We start from the raw sequence: 22,163 nt of genomic DNA on the forward strand, positions 1-22,163 counted from the left end.
CATTTCCTTACACCACACACAAAAATAGACTCAAAATGGATGAAGGACCTCAATGTGCGAAAGGAATCCATCAAAATCCTTGAGGAGAACACAGGCAGCAACCTCTTTGACCTCAGCCACAGCAACATCTTCCTAGGAACAACGCCAAAGGCAAGGGAAGCAAGGGCAAAAATGAACTATTGGGATTTCATCAAGATCAAAAGCTTTTGCACAGCAAAGGAAACAGTTAACAAAATCAAAAGACAACTGACAGAATGGAAGAAGATATTTGCAAAAGACATATCAGATAAAGGACTAGTGTCCAGAATCTATAAAGAACTTAGCAAACTCAACACCCAAAGAACAAATAATCCAATCAAGAAATGGACAGAGGACATGAACAGACATTTCTGCAAAGAAGACATCCAGATGGCCAACAGACACATGAAAAAGTGCTCCATATCACTCGGCATCAGGGAAATACAAATCAAAACCACAATGAGATATCACCTCACACCAGTCAGAATGGCTAAAATCAATAAGTCAGGAAATGACAGATGCTGGCGAGGATGCGGAGAAAGGGGAACCCTCCTACACTGTTGGTGGGAATGCAAGCTGGTGCAGCCACTCTGGAAAACAGCATGGAGGTTCCTCAAAATGTTGAAAATAGAACTGCCCTATGACCCAGCAATTGCACTATTGGGTATTTACCCTAAAGATACAAACGTAGTGATCCAAAGGGGCACATGCACCCGAATGTTTATAGCAGCAATGTCCACAATAGCCAAACTATGGAAAGAACCTAGATGTCCATCAACAGATGAATGGATCAAGAAGATGTGGAATATATACACAATGGAATACTATGCAGCCATCAAAAGAAATGAAATCTTGCCATTTGCGACAACATGGATGGAACTAGAGCGTATCATGCTTAGTGAAATAAGTCAAGCAGAGAAAGACAACTGTCATATGATCTCCCTGATATGAGGAAGTGGTGATGCAACATGGGGGCTTAAGTGGGTAGGAGAAGAATAAATGAAACAAGATGGGATTGGGAGGGAGACAAACCATAAGTGACTCTTAATCTCACAAAACAAACTGAGGGTTGCTGGGGGGAGGGGGTTTGGGAGAAGGGGGTGGGATTATGGACATTGGGGAGGGTATGTGCTTTGGTGAGTGCTGTGAAGTGTATAAACCTGGTGATTCACAGACCTGTACCCCTGGGGATAAAAATGTATGTTTATAAAAAATAAAAAATTAAAAAAAAAGAAGGTTATTATGGAATTTGATGTACTGGACATCTCACTGTGATGGTAAATATGTTATAAAATTATCTATATTTTAAAAAATGAGCCAGAATGGTGGGAATGAATTAAAAATAAAAGTTGTCCTATGAAGTAAAAAAAAATAAATAAAAATAAAAAAGATAACATTTACCAAAAGCATAAAAAATATGGAATAAGTTGTAATGAAACTAAGAAAAGATATGTAAGTCCTCTTTAGAGAAATTATAGTTTACTGAGTAATATTAATTAACTTAGTTGAAATTAATGGAGAAATAGCATGTCCAGGAGTTAGAAGACTCAATATTTAAAGATCTCAGTTCTCTCAAAATAAGTTTCATAGATTTATTACAATGTTAATGTAGATCCCAACAGCATTTTTTAAAAGATTTTGTTTATTTATTTTATAGACAGAGATCAGAAGTAGGCGGAGAGGCAGGCAGAGAGAGAGGGGGAAGCAGGCTCCAAGCTGAGCAGAGAGCCTGATGCGGGGCTCGATCCCAGGACCCTGAGATCATGACCTGAGCCAAAGGCAGAGGCTTAAACCACTGAGCCACCCAGGCGCCCCCCTTCAACAGCATTTTTTTAATGGAACATGATAAGCAGATTGTAAAATGTATGTGTAAATGCAAAAAGCCAAGAATGGCCACGTTCTTTTGAAAGAATAGCATGGGAAGACCTCTCCTCCAATTATCAAGACTTAATATAAAGTTATAATATTTAAGATAATATCCACCAAAAGTAGACAGAATAAATAAACATTCTTATATGTGTATATTGGAATACGTGCAAGGAACATGAGCAATCTCAGGCACTCACCACAACATGGCATGGTTCTATACACATGATATTGAGCAAAAGAAGCAGAAATTAAAATTACATACATTGTAACTCCATTAATATAAAATTCAAACTCAGGAACCTGGGTGGCTCAGTCATTAAGCATCTGCCTTCGGTTCAAGTCATGATCCCAGGGTTCTGGGATCGAGCCCTGCTTTGGGTTCCCTGCTCAGCAGGAAGCCTGCTTCTCTCTCTCCTACTTTCCCTGCTTGTGTTCCCTCTCTTGTTATATCTCTCTCTGTCAAATGAATAAATTCCTTCAAACTGAAAATTCATACTGAACTAAACTCTATTGCTTAGAAATATGTATACTACTGGTAAAGCTATAAAGGAAAGCAAATAAATTTTTATCACCAAGTCAAAATAATGAATACCTTTGTGGGAACAGGTGGAATTATAACAAAGACCTGGATGGTGGTAACAAAGGTGTTTGTTTTATAAGTATTCATTCAGCTCAACATCTATTTTTTAAGATTTATTTATTTGAGAGAAAGGGAGAGAGTGCATGTGAGAGAGCTCATGAGTTAAGGGAGGAGCAGAGGGAGAGAATCCCAAGCAGACGCCTCCTGAGCACAGAACACAACCCAGGGCTTGATCCCACACCCTGAGATCATGACCTGAGCCGAAACCAAGTGTTAGTTGCTCAACAGACTGAGCCACCCAGGCACCCCATCAATATTTATTTTAACGTACTTTCTATATGTATATTATATTTCACAATAAAAATAGGCATTTTTGACTTAAATTATCAAAACTATTACTAAACTAATTCCTACAAAATAGCAAGACAGTGTGGTATTACAGTAACAATCAGACCAATGGAACAGAAAAGAGTCATACAAATATATGTTGCATACTTTATATCATATGTTTCACTATAGAAACAAACTTCTTAGTGAATGATATGAAACAATTGGATACTTCCATGAAAAAATAATTTTTAGGAGCACCTGGGTGGCTCAGTCAGTTAAGTGTGTGATTCTTGATCTCAGCTCAGCTCTTGATCTAAGGGTCCTGAATTCGAGCCCCACATTGGGCTCCATGCTGTGCGGGAACCTACTAAAAACAATAAAAACAGCACCAAAAAACCCACAATTTTTAGATGTCTTCCCTATGCCATACATAAAAATCTATTCCTGGTAGATTGAAGACCTAAATGTGAAAGGTAAAACAATCAAGGATTTTTAGAATTATGTAGAGGAATATTTTCATGATCTTGAAGTAGAAAATGATTTCTCAAGATGACATAAGAAGCACTAGCCTGCTTAAAAGGAAAAGACTAATAAATTGAATTAAGTAAAAGTCTTATTCATTCAAAGACACATAAAGATTGAACGACAAACCACAGAATTGGAGAGGTATTTGTAATACATGTACCCAACAAAGGATTTAAATCTGTATTATATATACTCCTACAAATCTGTAAGGAAACAACTCAATCAGACTGATCAACATTACTGACAATCAGTGAAGTGAAAAGTGAGGTTCAAATGAGTTACACACTAACTTATACACACTAAAATTTAAAACCTGACAGTATCATGTGCTAACACAGATGCAGATGATGGGAACTGTCATACAATGCTGGTGGGAGTATAAGTTGTATAACCATGTGGAAAACAGGTTGGCATGTTCTGGCAAAATGCCCCAGCAATTATGCTTCAGAATATAGAATCCCAAGGAACTTGTACTTTGATGCACCAAGAGGATATACAAGAATATTCATGGCAATGTTGTTCACAGTGGCCCCAAACTGGAAACAAAGACAGGAGACTGGAAACAAAGCCTGGAGACAAAGAAAATAGGGAGATCACTGCCTTGGATCCTGATGGTTTTTTTAGTTCCGGTTCCAGTCTCTGATGAGGCCTAACTGTCCTTTGTACACTTTTAGTACATTTCCTGTTTTGCTTAAGCTAATTTGAGCAATTTTTCTGTGTGTGTGGGAGGGGGTTGAGGGAGGTGGTTTGGTTTTTTGTTTTTGCAATCATTAGAACCTTGCTTAGGAAAAAATAATGTGGAAGGAGAAACTATAAATTACAACGATCTAAGAGACCTATCAGCCAATGTGAGAACTTCATTTGAATCTGATAAAGATTGTCAGAGATAATACAACATATAATAGTAATTTTTTTTTAAATATCACCCCAAATCTTTGGCTGAAGGTTTCTCATGTGGTTGTAGTCAAGCTATCTCAAGTCATCTCAAGGCTCCACAGAGGCTGGAGATCAGTCTTCAGGCGCTCTCATGTGTCTGCTGATAGGCTTGGGTTTCTCACCTTGTGGGCCTCCATCTCCAAGAGCACTTGAGTGCCTTCTTAATATGGCAGCTGGCAGGATCAGCTACATGTAGAACACCTAGTCCAAAAAATATTCAGAATTTCAAGATGGTCAGAGTAGAGCATTAAGCCAAATGTGGTACCTTCTAAGCCCTGTTTAATTGTATAGGTCACACATTCTTGAAGCCAACTGTGGCAGCCGGTGGCCTAGATGAAAGAGACAGTGAGTCAAAGAGCAACCAAGATAGAAGCCACAGTCTTCTTGCAATCTACTCTCAAAAGTGACAGCCTATCATCTTTGTTGTAGTCTGTTTATGAGATGCAAGTTACTAGGTCCATCCCACACTTAAGGGGTGAGGATCAAACAGAGGCAGGAAAACTAATTAGCCATTACAGATCATCTTAGGGGTTCTCTACCACAACAATCATTTATGAAATAAGCAGGGAAATTTGACCATTGACTGGATATTTGATAGAGAACCCATATTAATTTCTTAGGTATAATGATGATATTGTAGTTAAATTAAAAGAGGGTATTCTAGGGCACCTGAGTGGCTCAGCTGGTTAAACATCTGCCTTCGGCTCAGGTCATGATCCTAGAGTCCTGGGATCAAGTCCTGCATCGGACTCCCTACTCGGTGGGGAATCTGCTTCTCCCTCTCCTTCTCCCCTCCCTCTGCCTCTGCCCCTGTTCATGCTCTCTCTCTCAGATAAATAAAATAGTTAAAAATAAATAAATAAGTGAAATAAAAGAGGGTCTTCTTTTGGGGCACCTGGTTGGCTCAGTCAGTAGAGCACAAGACTCTTGATATCAAGGTCGTGAGTTTGAGCCCCACATTGGGTGTAGAGATTGGTTTAAAAAAAAAAAATAAGAGAGTTGGGGTGCCTGGGTGGCTCAGTCTTAAGTGTCTGCCTTTGGCTCAGGTCCTGATCATTGGGTCCTGGGATTGAGCCCTGCATCCGGCTCCCTGCTTAGCGGGAAGCCTGCTTCTCCTTCTCCCACTCCCCCTGTTTGTGTTTCCTCTCTCACTGTGTCTTTCTCTGTCAAATAAATAAATAAAATCTTTTAAAAAAATAAGAGGGTTTTCTTTTAAAGATATGTACTAATATATCACCAGATGAAATAATTTCCTGTCTTGGATTTGCTTAAAAATAATATGAAGTGGGAGAGGAGTGAGGGAATAGAGACAATATTGGCCATGAGTCGACCACTGTTGGAGCAGGTGATGGGTATAATGGGAGCCCATTATACTCTGTTTTTGTACGTGTTTGAACTTCTACACACACACACACACACACACACACACACAGACTTTCTTGTCTAAGACACTAAATTTGCTCACTGAACTCATAACTGAATTCAAGTGAGCACTTGGTATGATGTAAATTGAAGATAGACCACCCGGGGTGCCTGGGCGGCTCAATCCGGTTGGTTGTTAGACTCTCGATTTTGGCTCAGGTTGTGACCTCAGGATCACGAGATTGAGCCACGCATGCAGCTCCATGCTGGGAAGGAGATTGCTCAAGGTTCTCTCTCTCCCTCACCCTCTGCCCCACCCCAATCCCCCTTGCCCCTGCCCAGGTACCCGTGCTCTCGCTCTCTCTCTCTCTTTCAAAAAAACGAAGAAGAAGAAGATACACCCTTAGGGCAGGAACTGTGGACTTGTTACATCAAAGGATGAAAGGATGACACCATGCACGTTAATCCATTTGCTTCAAAATTTCCAAATTCTCATGGTGTTCTTGGAAAAGAAAGTAAGCATTGAAGGGGTTGTTGAAGAAAGAGACCTATGTGATTGTCATATGAAAGAGAGACTGCACATACCAATATGGAATCAAGCCAGTTACATATGATTCTTCTCTTGTTCTCCAGCTTTATTTCCAGTCCTGGAGGATGCCTGGGCCTTCTGCTATTAGACAAGGTGTGAAATGGGGCTGCTTCTCAGCTGCTGGAATCAGAGGTCTTATTCTTGCGACATCTGTTTTTCATGATTAGCATGAAGACCTTGAAAGGAGAAGTGTTTAAGCCTGTGATTTAGAGCTGAGGTGTAAAAACATGTGGTAAAGTAGGAGGAAAAGCTAGATATCAAAGGAGGTAATAAAAGACACAAATGATGGGCTGCAGGTTAAGAGATCTTATTATCACACTCAGCAGCTAGACACGTAGATCATTTTTATTTTCAATATTCTTTACAGTTTTTGTTAAAGGTGACTTTGAAAAGCCAGCCTAACTTTTCTTACTTGAATTATCTTTTCAGCCCTGACATTTAGCTTGCTGACGAGGCAACTGATTCCTCCTCTCAATGTCTGTTATGCGGCTTTCTGTTCTTCAGTAGTTTACATCATTTTGGGATCATGTCATCAAATGTCCATTGGTGAGTTCAGCACTAGAACTACAGGGGGTGGATGGGCTTTCTGCCTCAATCATTTCCTTATTGCTATGTTTAAGGTAGGATAAAAGGAGGCAGAAGATGGACATTCTATCCATAGGGTGAGTGTTCAGATTTCAGAGATTGTGCCATTATCAATGTCACTGCCAGACAGACTCGGCTAGCTCTTTCCCAAAGAAATTAGACAGCAGGGGTACTTATCCTGGTGAAATTAACACACATTGAAATCTGACTGCCCTCAACCCAGAAGATCCAGAGGCAAGTTTGCCAATATTCCTAGAGTAGATCCATCTTTCAGCTGGACCTATAATAACCCACATGGGCCTACATTTCAATAACTATATTAGCTTATTAATTTACAATGAGAAAAGGCTGTCATATAATCAAAGCACTCAAATCCATAGGACAAGCACTTACCTTCCCTGAGTCAGAAGTGCATCTACTAATTTATAATTAGAAATAACAAACTAGTTGAAAGTCATACAAGCAGCACATTTTCTTCACTTAGGTAAACTGTCATAGCAATCAAACCACAAAATGTGCAATAATCTTGGAAGGGCATTGTCAACATCTACTTAGTAAAGTGCCTTTTTCTTGGCTTCCCCACTGAACAACTGACCACCCAACCAGCACTGATCATTTTGACAAACACACTTTTTCTCCAGATACATTTGTATATTCAGGCTGATTACCACCCCATTATTCTAGATGCAGAGTGCTATCCTGCCTTTTTAAAGGACAGTATCACATGTCTTTACTAAAATCCATTATGTGTTGATTTTACATTGGGAGACTGAGAGGACAATTTATTCCTATATTTCCAAGTTCCTGGGGCATAGCACAGTCATTTGCAGATACTGATAATAAGGTTACAGGAGTTTTGTTTCTGTTAGGTAATTTAAAGGTAAGATTTGCCTTTACTCCCATATGTGACTATGTGGATTGGAGGACTGAACAAAATCATGTTTGAAACAGGTTTATCCCATTGTCATTTTGCAACTAATAAATCCTTCACAAGTGATAGGTGCTATTTTTCTTATTATTATTGATTAGCTTTGTTTTCTGATCTGCCTACCTACCATTTCAATTTCATTCACCATCTCTAAGAGCAGGTACAGTGACTGAGCCTGATATGCATTTCCAGCCAATTTCCCTTTGAATCCCACTCCTTGTGCCCATATTGCAAAGAGGTTAAGACCTGTACCACCAAGATCTAAATTCTGGAAGATACTCATGGCATGTGGAACCAGAGTTCTTTTCTTTGCTCCTTCTCACTTTTCCAATGGCCACTTTCAAATAAGAGAAGTTCTTCAGATCAAAAACAAAACAACATTAGACCATGCCTTGATTTTTCAAATATGTCAGGTTACCTGGATTTAAAACTGCACTTTCTGCCCCAACACCTTCTTTCATAGGTTCCTTCTTCCTTGTGAGTGCTCTGATGATTGATGTGCTGAGGTTGTACCCATTCAACAATGGCAACCTGATTCTGGGAACTTTCATCAAGGATGACTTTTCCAAGCCCTCCTTCCTTGCGGACTATAACAGATCCTTGAGTGTGGTGGCATCCACAACTTTTCTGACTGGGATTATTCAGGTAGGATCAGAGTCTCCAAACCCCTGAAGAAGAAATAAATAAATAAAGGAGCTACAAAGGGACCCCTTCCTTTTGTTGCTCCTGTTATCCGTCATGATATATCTGGAACTTTAGTTGCTTATTTTTTGAAAGCTTACAGGATGTGTGGATAGGCTCTCCTTAGTGACAAAACCTCTCCCTTCCTCAGAAACAATTCACCATTGATTTAAGATGAGACACTGAACATTCTCATTTGTCTAAAGAAAGGTCCTAGGGACTATGGTCGAGAGTTCTATTCATGATTTCATGTTTTTTAAAAATGTCTTTATATTCTTTCAACAAGACTAACACTCATAAGCTCCTGTACTATACTTTGGGTTAAGTAAGCATGAAAGCAAGATCTATAATCCTTTTTTTAATATTTCAGGAGCACAGCTAAAGGACAATAATATCAATGACTTATTAAAATATCAAAACTTATTTTTGGTGTGTCTTTGATTTTCTCTCAGAGACTAACATCTAAAGCTTCACCCATTGAACAGAAGTCACATATGCTCGCTTTATTTCTCTTTCTTTGCAACCAATCTACTTTCTAGCTAATTTTTGCTGATCTCTCCTGGAACCATCTTTTATTAGATAAGGTTTTATTGAAAGCCTACAAAGTCGGGGCGCCTGGGTAGTTCAGTGGGTTAAAGCCTCTGCCTTCGGCTCAGGTTATGATCACAGGGTCCTGGAATCTAGTCCCGAGTCGGGCTCTCTGCTCAGCAGGGAGCCTGCTTCCTTCTCTCTCTCTGCCTGCCTCTCTGCCTACTTGTGATCTCTGTCTGTCAAATAAATAAATAAAATCCTAAAAAAAAAAAAAAAAAGAAAGAAAGAAAGCCTACAAAGTCTAGCCCATATACCAGCTATACAACTTACTTAAATTACCTTACATTTATGGGCCTTGGTTTCCTTGTGTATAAAGTAGGAATAATAACATTTATTTCACAGGGTTCTTATGAGGACTAAGTGAGAAAATACATGTAAAGCACTCAGCACAGAGCCTGTCTCGTAGTAAGCATCAGCATGTGATAACTACTGGGTACAGAAATATGAATTTGGGTTCTTTGACAGAGACCAAAAATAAAAAAGAAGATGTAATTCCTGTGGTTAAAAAAATCAATCTTGTAGGAGAAGATAAAATACCAGAATATAAATCAGCAATCTATGAATTCTCTACATGACCCTGGGCATGTTCTCTTGCCTCCTTTGAGCCTCAGTTTTTTCATCTAATAAAGGAAAAGATATCCCATTTCCAGAAAGATGAAATAGATCTACTTTTCCCTATGCCTCCTGCTAAGTACAACTAAAAACCTTGGAACGTTATATATAACACAAACATAAGACTCTGAATAGTGGAGAGAAGGAAAACTGGCTCAGAACCCCAGGATCCAAGGAATAACACAATGGTGAGTTTCCAGGGTTTTCTTTTTGCCTCTTATATTTCAAACTTGGTGCTAAGGAAGCCAGAAACCCAAATGCTAATACCCGTGCACACACACATACACCTACACACACACACACACACACACACACACACACACACCCCAAGCCCTAACAGAAATCTGTTCTTTATAGCCACGGCACCAAAAAAGGCTAGCAAAGCTGAAAACTTTTACATATAACTACTACACTCCAGACTAACACCAAGGAAAAACAAAACAAAACTGTGATATCAACTCCCTCATGCCAACAAAGGCCAACTGAGGAGTCCAGACTTTCACCCTTACCCACCCATAATGAAGTGCACACCCACAACCCCAACTGGGGTGTTGTCAGCGAAGGCCAAATAGGGAGTCAAGACTTTCATTCCCACTGTGCAATAATGAGACCCTCTTCCTACTCCTCACTGGGGTGGTATCAGAGATGGCCTTCGGAAGAGGACAACCCCTTCTGTTGTAGTATCAGTGGATGCCAAATGGGAAGCAGTAAGGTATTCCCATCTCTTCCAACCAGGATAATATCAGCAGAGGGCTAGTGGGAGCCAGAACTCCTACCCCTGCCCAGCAATAATAAAGAGTCCTGCCACAGCTGTCGGTGGAAGCTTAGGGGAGAAGCTGGACTTCTGCATCTACAGGCAGTAACAAGATGGCACCTTCCCCCTCCCCTGCCATCACTTTGTCAAAATAAGTAAGGTAAAACACAGATTTAAATAAGATCCAGCATCTCATAGCATAGTGTCCAAAATGTCCACCATTGAACTGAAAATTACTTGTCATGTCAAGAACCAGAAAAATCTCAACTTGAATGAAAAAAGACAATAAAAAGATGCCAGCACTGAGATGACAGAGATGTTAGGATTATCTGGCAAAGATTTTAAAGCAGCCATCCTAAACATGCTTCAGCAAGCAATAATGAACATGCTTGAAACAAGTGAGAAAATAGAAAGTCTCAGCAAATAAACAGAAAATATGAAGAAACAAATGGAAATTTTAGAAGAGTAGAGGAGGCAGGAAAGAATGAATGAATTCAAAGAAAGAACAATAGAAATTGCCCAATAGGAACAACAGAGAGAACACAGACTGGAAAAAATAGTGAACAGAGACTCGGGAACAAGTAGGGCGATAACAACACATCTAATATTTATATCATGAGAGTTCCAGAAAGAGAGGAGAAAAAAGATGGGGGCTGAATTACTTGAAGAAATAATGGCTAAAAACTCCCCAAATTTGGCAGAAGATGTAAGCGTCCAGAATCAAGAAGCTGAGAAAATTTCAAACAAGATAAATCCATAGAAATCCACCCTAAGGGGCGCCTGGGTGGCTCAGTGGGTTAAAGCCTCTGCCTTCGACTCAGGTCATGGTCTCGGGGTCCTGGGATCGAGCCCCACATCAAGCTCTCTGCTCAGCAGGGAGCCAAGCCTCCTTCCTCCTCTCTCTTTCTGCCTGCCTCTCTGCCTACTTGTGATCTCTGTCTGTCAAATAAATAAATAGAATCTTTAAAAAAACAAAAACAAAAACAAATGGAAAGAACCAGAATATTTGTATCTTTATTTAAAAAAAAAAGAAAAGAAAAGAAATCCACTCTAAGACAAATTATAGCCAATCTCTTAAAAACTAAAGACAATAAAAAAAAACTCTCAAAAGCAATAAGAGAAATACTTTGCCTATGGGGTGGGGTGGGGGGTGAGCAACTCAAATGGCAGCAGATTTCTTCTTCTTCTTTTTTTTTTTTTTAAGATCTTATTTATTTATTTGAAAGAGAATGAGTGAGAGAGAACATGAGAGAGGGGAAGGTCAGAGGGAGAAGCAGACTCCCCAAGGAGCTGGGAGCCCGATGCAGGACTCGATCCTGGAAGTCTGGGATCATGTCCTGAACCGAAGGCAGTTGCTCAACCAACTGAGCCCCCAGGTGCCCGGCAGCAGATTTCTTATCAGAAACCATAGAGTCCAGAGGGAAGTTACACAGTATTTTCTGTTTGCTAAAAGCAAAGAAATGTCAATCCAAAATCATATACCCAATGAAAATATCCTTTAAGAATCACAGAGAAATCAAGACATTCTCAGAGGAAGAAAAACTTAAGAGAATTTGCTAGGAGCAGACCTACCCTAAAAGAATGGTGAATGAAGATCTCTAAACAGGAAATGATAAAAGAATCTTGGAACATCAGGAAGGAAGAAAAAATAACGGAAAGAGTAAAAATATGGATAAATACAATAGATTTTCCTCCTCTTATGCCTTCTAAATTATGTTTGATGGTTGAAATGAAATTATAACACTGTGATGTGGTTCAAAATGTATGTAGAGGAAGTATTTAAAACAATTACCATAAACCCCTAAACAACATGAGTTTGAACTGCACAGCCCCACTTATATGCAGATTTTTAAAAAATAAATACTGTACAGTATTGTAGATATATTTTCTCTTCCTTATGATTTTCTTAATAATACTTTATTTTCTATATCCTACGTTACTGTAATAATATAGTATGTAACACATATACCAAATGTTAATCATATGTTTATGTCATTGGTAAGGCTTCCACTCAATAGTAGGAGAATAGGAGTTAAGTTTTGGGGGACGCTAAAGTTATATGTTGGAGGGGGGTGCTAGGTGGCTCCGTTGGTTAGGCATCTGCCTTCGGCTCAAGTCATGATCCCAGGGTCCTGGGATCAAATCCTGCATTGGGCTCTCTTTTCAGCCCCAGGAGACTGCTTCTCTCTCTCCCTTTGCCCCTCCCTCTGCTCATATTTTCCCTCTCTCAAATAAATAAATTCTTAAAAAAGAAAAAAGTTATACATGGATTTCAACTGTGTGTGTTTTGGGGAGGGGGTGTTGCCCCTAACTTCTGTGGTATTCAAGGGTCAACCATAATTTTGCAAGATGCTATCAGTGGGAGAAACTGAGTAAAGAGTACACCAGATTTCTCTGTAATGTTTCTCCCAACTGCATACTGATTTACAGTTATCTAAAATAAAAAGTTTAAATTTTGAAAAGAAGTCTGTACTAGAAAATATCTAACATTCATTGTTCAAAATACTTCACATGTACCCCTCTCATTTGATCCTTACAGCTCCTTGTATGAGGGTAGGTGTTACTATGACCTTTTTTTTTTTTAATTTTAAGATTCTATTTATTGATTTATTTATTTGAGAATGAGAGAGAGAGAGCATGAGTGGGAGAGGGTCAGAGAGAGAAGCAGACTCCCTGCTGAGCAGGGAGCCTGCCACGGGACTTGATTCCAGGGCTCCAGGATCATGACCTGAGCCAAAGGTAGTTACCAAACCAACTGAGCCACCCACGCGCCCACTATGATCCTTGTTTTAAGGGGAAAAAAGGTATAGTGAGGTTAAGTGAATTGACCAAGTTCACACAGCCAGTAAGATCCCAAACCGGGAATTGGGCTCAAGGTTGTCTATCTCCAGAATCTGTGCTTTACATAATTTTAAAGTGCAAATTAATATTAATATTAATAAAAGTGAAGTGTTCGGTGTCAAAAGAATGTAAAGCACAGGAATAACCTTTAGTTGGTTGAAGTCTGTGAAGAAAACAACCATGTTTTGAGACTTCTCTTCATTCACTGAACATTTAGTACTTGTTTTCTATAAGAATGTGCAATAGGTATCATGTCATAGGCCAACTCTGACTGATTGGCATTCGCTGCTTAGAGAATTAGGTCAACACAAATTCTGATACCACAACACAGCTGAGCAAGAAAGAGCTTTGTGGTTATAAGTATTTGCCACTTACAAGGTGGAAGGAAGAGATGGCATGAAAAGTGAATGGTAATGTATTTGCCTCTGTCACTACTCTCAGATTTGAGCTAAGTGTTTTACATGTTTTATACAATGTAATTCATACAAAACACTGCATGGTTATTACTCACTTTTTATAGATGAAGAAACAGGCTCAGAGAGTTTACTTAACTTGTCCAAGCTCACACAGCCTGTGAGAGGCAGAGCCAGGATTGAAGCCAAGTTTTTCATCCCTAGGAATCATGCTCTTCTCACCATATCTCCTGGAGAAGAGGAATTTTATTGAGCTCTTGAAAGAAATGATGGACAGGGATTGACAGAAATGGGCAAAAAAGAGGGATTCATGCAGAAACACAGAAATAGATACAGATCAGCCAATCACACAAAAGACAGGAAGCTGACTGGCCCCATTAGAGTAGCAGAGCATATTGGGCAATAATGATCAAAGAATATAGAGACATGGTGCTCAACTGACTGAAAGCTTGAAAACAAAAGCCTTTTAAACCTCCAAGATTTACTCTTCCAAGTTTGTTTTCTGAGAGCTTCTAGTGAAGGAGAGGTGAAGTGCTAACTATAGTAGGCTTCAAGACTGATCTTTCCCCATCTTCTTCATTAAGCTGTGCAAGTTTTCTTAACCTCCTTTCTTAACGGGAAATGGGGCTCGCCCTCTACCCAACAATTTTCAAGTTGCTTTTTATTATAAAAGATGGAGGGCACCTGTCGGGCTCAGTTAGTAGAGCATATGACTCTTGCCCTCAGGGTTGTGAGTTCAATCTCCACATTGGATGTGGAGCCTACTTGGAAAAAAAATAAGATGAACACGTATATTGCAAGAGTCTCAAATAATAAAAAAGTGCATAAATCTTAAAATATTGCCCCAACCTTTTTAAAATTTAATTTATTTACTTGAGAGCGAGAGAGAGCGAAAGAGAGCCTGAGCTGGAGGAAAAGCAGATGGAGAGAGAGAGGCAAATGGAGAGGGAGAGGCAGGGAACCCGACAAACAATGGGCTTGATCCCAGGGCCCTGGGATCACCACCTGAGCCTCAGGTAGACACTTAACTGGCTGAGCCACCCAGGTGCCCCAATATTGCCCCAACTTTTAATCCCATTCCCCAAGAGTAACTTTTTTAATAGTTTGGGGCTACCCTTTTAGATCCTTTGTATATTTAAATATATATATATATATAATATACGTATATATATGCACGTGTACATATAAAATACTAAAATGTAACCTACATTTAATGTATAATTTGTGGTATATGTAATTATATATAAATATAGAATTATTATATGTAATTATATATAAATATATAATCAGATAAATTATATAAGTTTAATTATATAATATATAATTACATTTATTTATTCAAAATATAAGTATACAAATTATATATTAAGTGTAATATGGTATTTTACATGTACATATGCATATATAATATATAAATTATATTTATTATATATACTGGATTTATAGAAACTGAATTTATGTCTTATATACACATATTATCTATTATGTATATAATCCTGAAGACATAAATTCAGTTTAATCATTCTTAGTAAAGATAAAGGTCAAAGGCCGAGGAGTCTGAGCTGGAACCCCGGGGGTTTTTTAACTTGTCTTTTCCCTTTGTGAAAAGCCACATTCCTCACAGGAATATTAACATCTCCTGAAAAGGGCTATTAAAACATCTAACAAAAGGGCCCTTAAAAAGGCAAAAGCTTGTTCTAATCACCACTTGGTCACTGTTAACCTCACATTAATAAGGTCAATAGATGCTAGGGCATGAACTTAAGCGTAAGTGCTCCCGAAGCAGGAAGGAAGTGTGATCTCCTGAATCAACACCGAGGAAGGAAGTGTGATCTCCTGAATCAACACCGAGGTCGGACCTTGTCCTTTGCAGTTGCTGAGAAAAAGAGAGGGCAGGGATGCCTGGGTGGCTCAGTTGTTTGGACGACTGCCTTTGGCTCAGGTCATGATCCCAGAGTCTCGGGATCGAGTCCCACATCCGGCTCCCAGCTCCAAGGGGAGTCTGCTTCTCTCTCGACCTTCTCCTCGCTCATGTTCTCTCTCACTGTGTCTCTCTCAAATAAATAAATAGAATCTTTAAAAAAAAAAAAAAAAAAAAAAAAAAGAGAGGGCAGAGTTAACCCCAGGGGCCTCATTGAACTTTTTCGTTGGCAACCTCGTGGAGAGCGCCTAATTGATGCCTGTGTTGGTTTGGTGACATTCTGTCTCACTCCAGTTTTCTTTTCCACCCGAACCTCCTGCAGCTTTCAATGGGCTTGTTAGGTTTTGGCTTCATCGCCACGTACCTTCCGGAGGCTGCAATCAGCGCTTACCTGGCTGCCACGGCACTACACATCATTCTGTCCCAGCTGACTTGCATCTTCGGAATTATGATTAGTTTTCACGCTGGTCCCATATCCTTCTTCTATGTGAGTAATTTCTACCCTCACCCAGATATACAGATGCCCCTCCCCTTGACTCAAGTGGAGAGATTGCTGCATAGGCGGCTTAGTCAACAAGGTCTTAGAAAAAATTTCATCTCTTCTAGATTTACAGTCGTAATTAAATACCGATGCCGGTGGTATCATGTTCTCAGTTGCATTAACCATTTTGCCCAGCCCTTTTAAGCAAACATGATTTACATTAAAAGTTGGTTTTTAAAATACTGTAATCTAGCATAATTCTTCCCACTACATGCCTCATAGCAGACCTGTATCCTAAAACATCTAAAGAATATAAGATGCTACGTTGTCCCTTGATGCAAGAATGGCATAGGAGGCATGCTAAAGAACATCCATCAGTGGTCTAGAAAAATTAGTAAAAAGAGTAGCCTGAAAAACAGAACTCCTGGGTCCCTTCCATTACACTGAAACATTAAAGTGTATTCTCTCCTTACTGGGCATTATTATCTTTTAGTGTCTCCTTTTCAAATTAAAAAATATCTGTATCTATATCTATATCTATATCTCCATCTTTCCATTTGCCTCCACTGTGCTAGCAATACTTATAAAGACATTTGTGCCCAGAAACACTGCTTAGGGATTTCTTTTTCAACTAATCTAGAGTGTCATTTTCTAGATAGAGGCAATTATCATACCCCTTACTAAGCCTTTATAATTTTGTTTTCTTTCAGAACATCGTTAACTACTGTGTAACTCTCCCAAAAGCTAATTCTACCAGCATCCTACTATTTCTAACTGCTGTTGTTGTGCTGAGAATCAACAAATGTATCAGAATTTCTTTCAATCAGTACCCACTGGAGTTTCCTATGGAAATTTTTCTGGTAGGTTTTGATGCCCCAAATTCATGGTTTAGACCATTTAAAAATGCCCGCTTTCTTTTTTTTTTTTTTAAAGATTTTATTTATTTATTTATTTATTTATTTATTTATTCATTTGACAGAGAGAAATCACAAGTAGATGGAGAGGCAGACAGAGAGAGACAGAGGGAAGCAGGCTCCCCGCTGAGCAGAGAGCCCGATGCGGGACTCGATCCCAGCACCCTGAGATCATGACCTGAGCCGAAGGCAGCGGCTTAAACCACTGAGCCACCCAGGCGCCCAAAAATGCCCGCTTTCTTAAAAAAAATAAAATAAAAAGCAAGCGACCTAGGAAGGAAGAAGATTAGAGGAGACTATTAAAATAATAATTTCTTAAAAACATATGTTGAGGTGCGCCTGGGTGACTCAGTAGGTTAAGCCTCTGCTTTTGGCTCAGGTCATGATCTCAGTGTCCTGGAATGGAGCCCCACATTGGGCTCTCTGCTCCACAGGGAGCCTGCTTCCTCCTCTCTCTCTCTGCCTGCCTTTCTGCCTACTTGTGATCTCTCTCTGTCAAATAAATAAATAAAATCTTTTCAAAAATAAATAAATAGGGTGCCTGGGTGGCTCAGTGGGCTCTTTGCTCAGCAGGGAAGCTGCTTCCCTCTCTCTCTCTCTCTCTCTGCCTGCCTCTCTGCCTACTTGTGATCTCTAGCTGTCAAATAAATAAATAAAATCTATTAACAAATAAATAAATAAAATAAAGACATATGTTGAATTGTGAAAAGTAGAATACATTTAATTTAAAATACTAGCTTATATTTGTAAAACATGCTTATTTTTAAAGTACTTTTCTCTATTGCCTCTTTCATAGTATTTTAGAAATAGGATTTTTTTCCCCTTATGGAAATAACCCAGGCTCATTCTAGATTTTTTTTTTTTTTTTTTTTTTTTTTTTTTGCTTTTTTTTGAGAGAGGGAAAGAGAACAGGCAGGGACAGGGGCAGAGGGAGAGGGATAAGCAGACTCCCTGCTGAGCAGGGAGCCCAGTACAGTGCTGGATCCCAGGATCCTGGGCTCATGACCCATGCCAAAGACAGACACTTAACTGAGCCACCCAGGTACCCCTCATTCTAGCAACTTTGAAAAAATAAGAAAAAAATGGAAGAATAGAAATTTCCACACCTTCCAAAGTCAATTACAATAGATAATTTTGGATTTTCACTTATTCAGTTTTCTTTCTTCAAATATGTATGACAGGCCTATGCTCAGTGTTGGTGAATTTCTATCTTCTACGTAGAATGTTGTTCCTATTTTATTTTATTTTTTAAAATTTTATCTTTAAGTAATCTCCACCCCTAATGTGGGGTTTGAACTCACAACCCGAGATCAAGAGTATATGCTCTACTGACTGAGCCAGCCTGCTGTCCCTGTTTCTATTTTAATAATGTTGCCATCATACTGTTTTCAGCCTCCTTTCATTCTCACTATACTACAGTAGAGAAATTGAGGGAGGTGAGATGTTAAATAGATTGCCTAATCCTTGTCATTAGTAAGTGGCAGAGCTGGGGCTCACCACTAGCTAATAACATTTCTTCTTTCTTTAAAAAAAAAAAAATCTGGTAAAAGTTATCTTTTGCAGTTATGATTAACATTTTTACAATGATAAAGACATTTTCATAAATAAGGATCAGTCTTTTAAAGTTAGCATTTCTCGTATTAGGATTGCTGAATGCTTGGGGATCCACAAGAATTAATTTCCCCTTAAGAAGTGTTCTGTTGCAGAGATGCTTGAAGTTCAACAGATGTCCATGTTTTGCCTTAAATTTCCCGGCTGCCTTGTATTTAAGCAGGGCCAGTGACTTTGGAGCCAAAGCATAGGAGAAAGCATGTGAGTCCCCATGTTCTTTCTCTTCCTGCTGTGGTAATCATAGGGCTGCCTGTTGAAATAACAGGGTCCCCAGGTGGAATTTGCCTGGATCCCTGAGGCACTGTTTGCAAAGAAGTTGCCCTGAAAAGACACTTGCCCACAATAGACTGTGTGGGCAAAAAATAACCCTAAGTTCTCATGATTGGTATGTTGCCACCTAATTCTATACTAAAGAATCCATGTCTATACCCAGCATGATTAAAACAGTATGCGAATTGCTTTGGAATTTGAGACAAAGCTTTGTCTTACAACTGTTATCTACTTTTCATGGAGCTGTATATTCTTTCTTCATTGGAGTAGCTGAAAAGCTATTAGTTTGTAAAGGCCAGAAACTGAAAGACTACTTTTATCCAAGACTTCCCAAATCACTATACAGAAATATAGTGCCGGAGAGAGTGGAGTCAGTGCCAACCTCTCCTTTTCATGGAACCCAGCTCAGCTCAGATGCCTTAGGAAGCTGAGGCTTTGGAGTCACCAGCAGATGGCGTCTGTGAGGCAGATATTGGCACTCCCGCTAATTTCAGCTTTCCTTGAAGTGTAATTGACATATAAAGTGTACATCATGGTGATTTCTTATGCAGATACATTGTGAAAAGATTCCCCCATCTAGTTAATTAACATTTCCATCACCTCACGTATCTATCTTGTGTGTGTGTGTGTGTGTGTGTGTGTGTGTGTGTGTGAGAGAGAGAGAGAGAGAGAACATTTAAGTTCTACTCTTAGCAAACTTCAATTATACAATGCAATGTTATCAGTTGTAGTCACTGTGCATTACCTTCGACCGTCAGACCTTATTCATCTTAAACGTGAATATTTTTGTGTATTTTTATCAACCTTTCCCCATTTCCTTCAACCCCCATCTCCTGGCAACCCTTTTCTACTCTCTGTTTCTGTGAGTCTGTTTTTGTTTTTGCTCTTAGATTCCACACTTACGTGATACCAGAGAGTATTTGTCTTCCTCTGTATGGCTCTTGTCACTTAGCATATTGCCCTCGAGGTCCATCCACGTTATACAAATCAGCCCTCTTTTAAGAGACATCAGCAGCAGGGATTGTAGTGATATTCCTTCAAACAACCTCGAAAGCAATGAACGTTAACCAGAGTTACTAGGAAAGGCAAGAAGGAAGAGTATAGAGGATTCTCTGAGTTCACTATGGCTGACAGATTGGTTTGGGAGCCACAGTTAAGACATTCCTTTTGGAGAGCGCTATAAATAATTACGATGCACCATGGAGTGAAGTGGTGGAAGAAACAGATCCAGCAAGAAAAGTCGGTGGAGACTTAAGAATTGTTGCAGTTTAGGCAGTACACTTTTTTGTGACCTAATTTATGCTCGAAGGTTATCAAAGCCTGTAATAATTACTTATACACATATCAAGCAAGTCAAGTGATCAGGATCACTGTCCACCAAGTAGTAAGGATTAGAGATGTTGTTAGAACTGAGAAAAGACTTGCATGTTTCCCCTGGCAGTGAGGCAAATGGGAGCGGGAGGATGAGAGTTGCTATACCCTAAAGGTGTAAAAAGCTTCTCACAGCACCCACCAAGACACTTACTGTTTAGACATGCTGGAGGAAACTGCCCACACACACCAATCTGTCCTTAACACATAGTGTCAAATAGAAAGGGAAAGTTTCAAGGCAGTATCTGGGATCCAGGTAGAATATACTGACAAATAATTCAGGAATCCTATAGCTCTAAGAAATTATACATATTATATGTCCATCACTTATATGTGTATATGAGTGTGTTTGTGCCTATGTTTATTTAATTTGTATAACACACACCAAACAGGCATCAAAAATAGTTGTCTTTGGGTGATTTACTTCTGCTTTTTAATTTTCCTATTTTTCTCTGTGTTCCTTTATGAGCAAGCATTACCTTTATATTGGAAATAAAAAGAGTTCCTTGGCCAGTTTTCACACTTTTTGTCCTTTAACCATATAAAGAAGAAAACTTCTCTGAGTCAAGCTATGATCCAGATTTTTCTTTACCTTCTGACCTGTAAGGTTCCCAGGGGTCTTCATCAGATCACAGCATCACAGAAAAACCAATTGCTATTCTACTCAGTGTCTGAACTCTCAGCAGAGGCTGGGAAAAGATTTACGTGTTAGTAGGGAAAATGGGGTAAAGCAGCTACATAATTATTATGCTAAGACCTGGGCATCAAGTTCTTTTGTCTCTGGCTTAATTTGCTCTGGTGTGAGGTCTCTATAAGGTATAACAGCTGCTAGGTTGTCTATTTTGCCCCTAGTTGAAATGGAAAGGAGCCTTGTTATTTTAGGACTAAATGAAAGGGAGATTTAAAAGCAAGTCATTGCCTTGCTGAAGACTTTTTCTTTGTGCTATCAAATGCTGCTCTATATTTATTCTTAAGGGTTATTCAGTAATATGATTCTCAGTATACCTAAACAATCCCCCAAAGGCATATGTATCTTGGTACAGTGTCTCTAGATCTAAAAACTTCTACAACTGAGGCCTTAAAATACCGACTACCTGAAAACATGTGTGTATTCGGTCCAGATGTTCCAAGTTGGTAAATGCATTCATTTATTCCCATTGTCATGTCAGAGACCAAGGCTGAAGTTGCTTTTCATTCTGTCTACAAGGCTAAAAAGAGCTAAGGGAGGGGGCATCTGGGTGGCTCAGTCAGTTAAGCTTCCCACTCTTGGTTTCTGCTCAGGTCACTATCTTGTGGGATCAAGCCTCCCCCACCCCACATCAGGTTCTGTGCTCAGTGGGGAATCTGCTTGAGAGTTTCTCCCCCCTCTGCCCCTTCCCCCAACATGCTCTCCTTGCTCTCTAAAATGAATAAATAAATCTTGAAAATAAACAAACAAATAAATAAATAAAGAGAGCTTAGGGAGCTAAGAGTCAGAGAGGGTTTCCACCTTTCTTTCTCCGCTGAACTGGCCCCACCTCTCTTTCTCACTTTCATGCATGGGGACCGCCACATATATTTCATTCCCCGCCTCGCCAAGACTAAATGCACCTCTATTCCTGGAAGCAATTCATAATTTTGAGATGATCATATGCATTTTTATTTCAACCCCTACAGATTCTTGGCTTCACTGCATTTGCCAACAAGATAAGCATGGCCACTGAAACCAGCAGGACGCTCATTGATATGATTCCTTATAGGTCAGTAACTCCACTTCTCAGGATTACTTTTCCCTCTCTGTTACCTTCGCTTAGCCTCTGACCACACTGTCTGACTGGTATTCTCTACTAGCAGCCTGGCCATGGACAAATATGGGTATTGGGCTCCAATGCATTTTAGAATACAGAGGTCCACAAAGGAAGATGGGCTAGGACAACACTTTGTTTCTCCAGTCAGCCTCTTACTCTCTTCCCCTAGTTGAGCCAGTCCCTTTACACAAGTA

General features: G+C 39.5%; 1 protein-coding gene across 12 annotated transcripts in view; it reads left to right on the forward strand.

Moving 5' to 3' along the window:
• The window catches only part of SLC26A8 (solute carrier family 26 member 8), an 84,410-nt gene that overhangs the window by 30,030 nt on the left and 32,217 nt on the right, over positions 1-22,163 (forward strand). For 10 of the 12 annotated variants that reach the window (XM_032340496.1, XM_032340493.1, XM_032340494.1 and 7 more), the window contains 5 exons: positions 6,639-6,755; positions 8,186-8,367; positions 15,858-16,022; positions 16,727-16,876; positions 21,839-21,921. In XM_032340496.1, the coding sequence (XP_032196387.1) occupies positions 6,639-6,755; positions 8,186-8,367; positions 15,858-16,022; positions 16,727-16,876; positions 21,839-21,921 (697 nt within the window). The remainder of the gene's footprint in view (positions 1-6,638; positions 6,756-8,185; positions 8,368-15,857; positions 16,023-16,726; positions 16,877-21,838; positions 21,922-22,163) is intronic. The other 2 variants (XM_032340502.1, XM_032340501.1) reach the window with 1 other exon arrangement.

Source organism: Mustela erminea, chromosome 4 (genome assembly GCF_009829155.1).
Source record: "Mustela erminea isolate mMusErm1 chromosome 4, mMusErm1.Pri, whole genome shotgun sequence".
Lineage (NCBI taxonomy): Eukaryota > Metazoa > Chordata > Mammalia > Carnivora > Mustelidae > Mustela > Mustela erminea.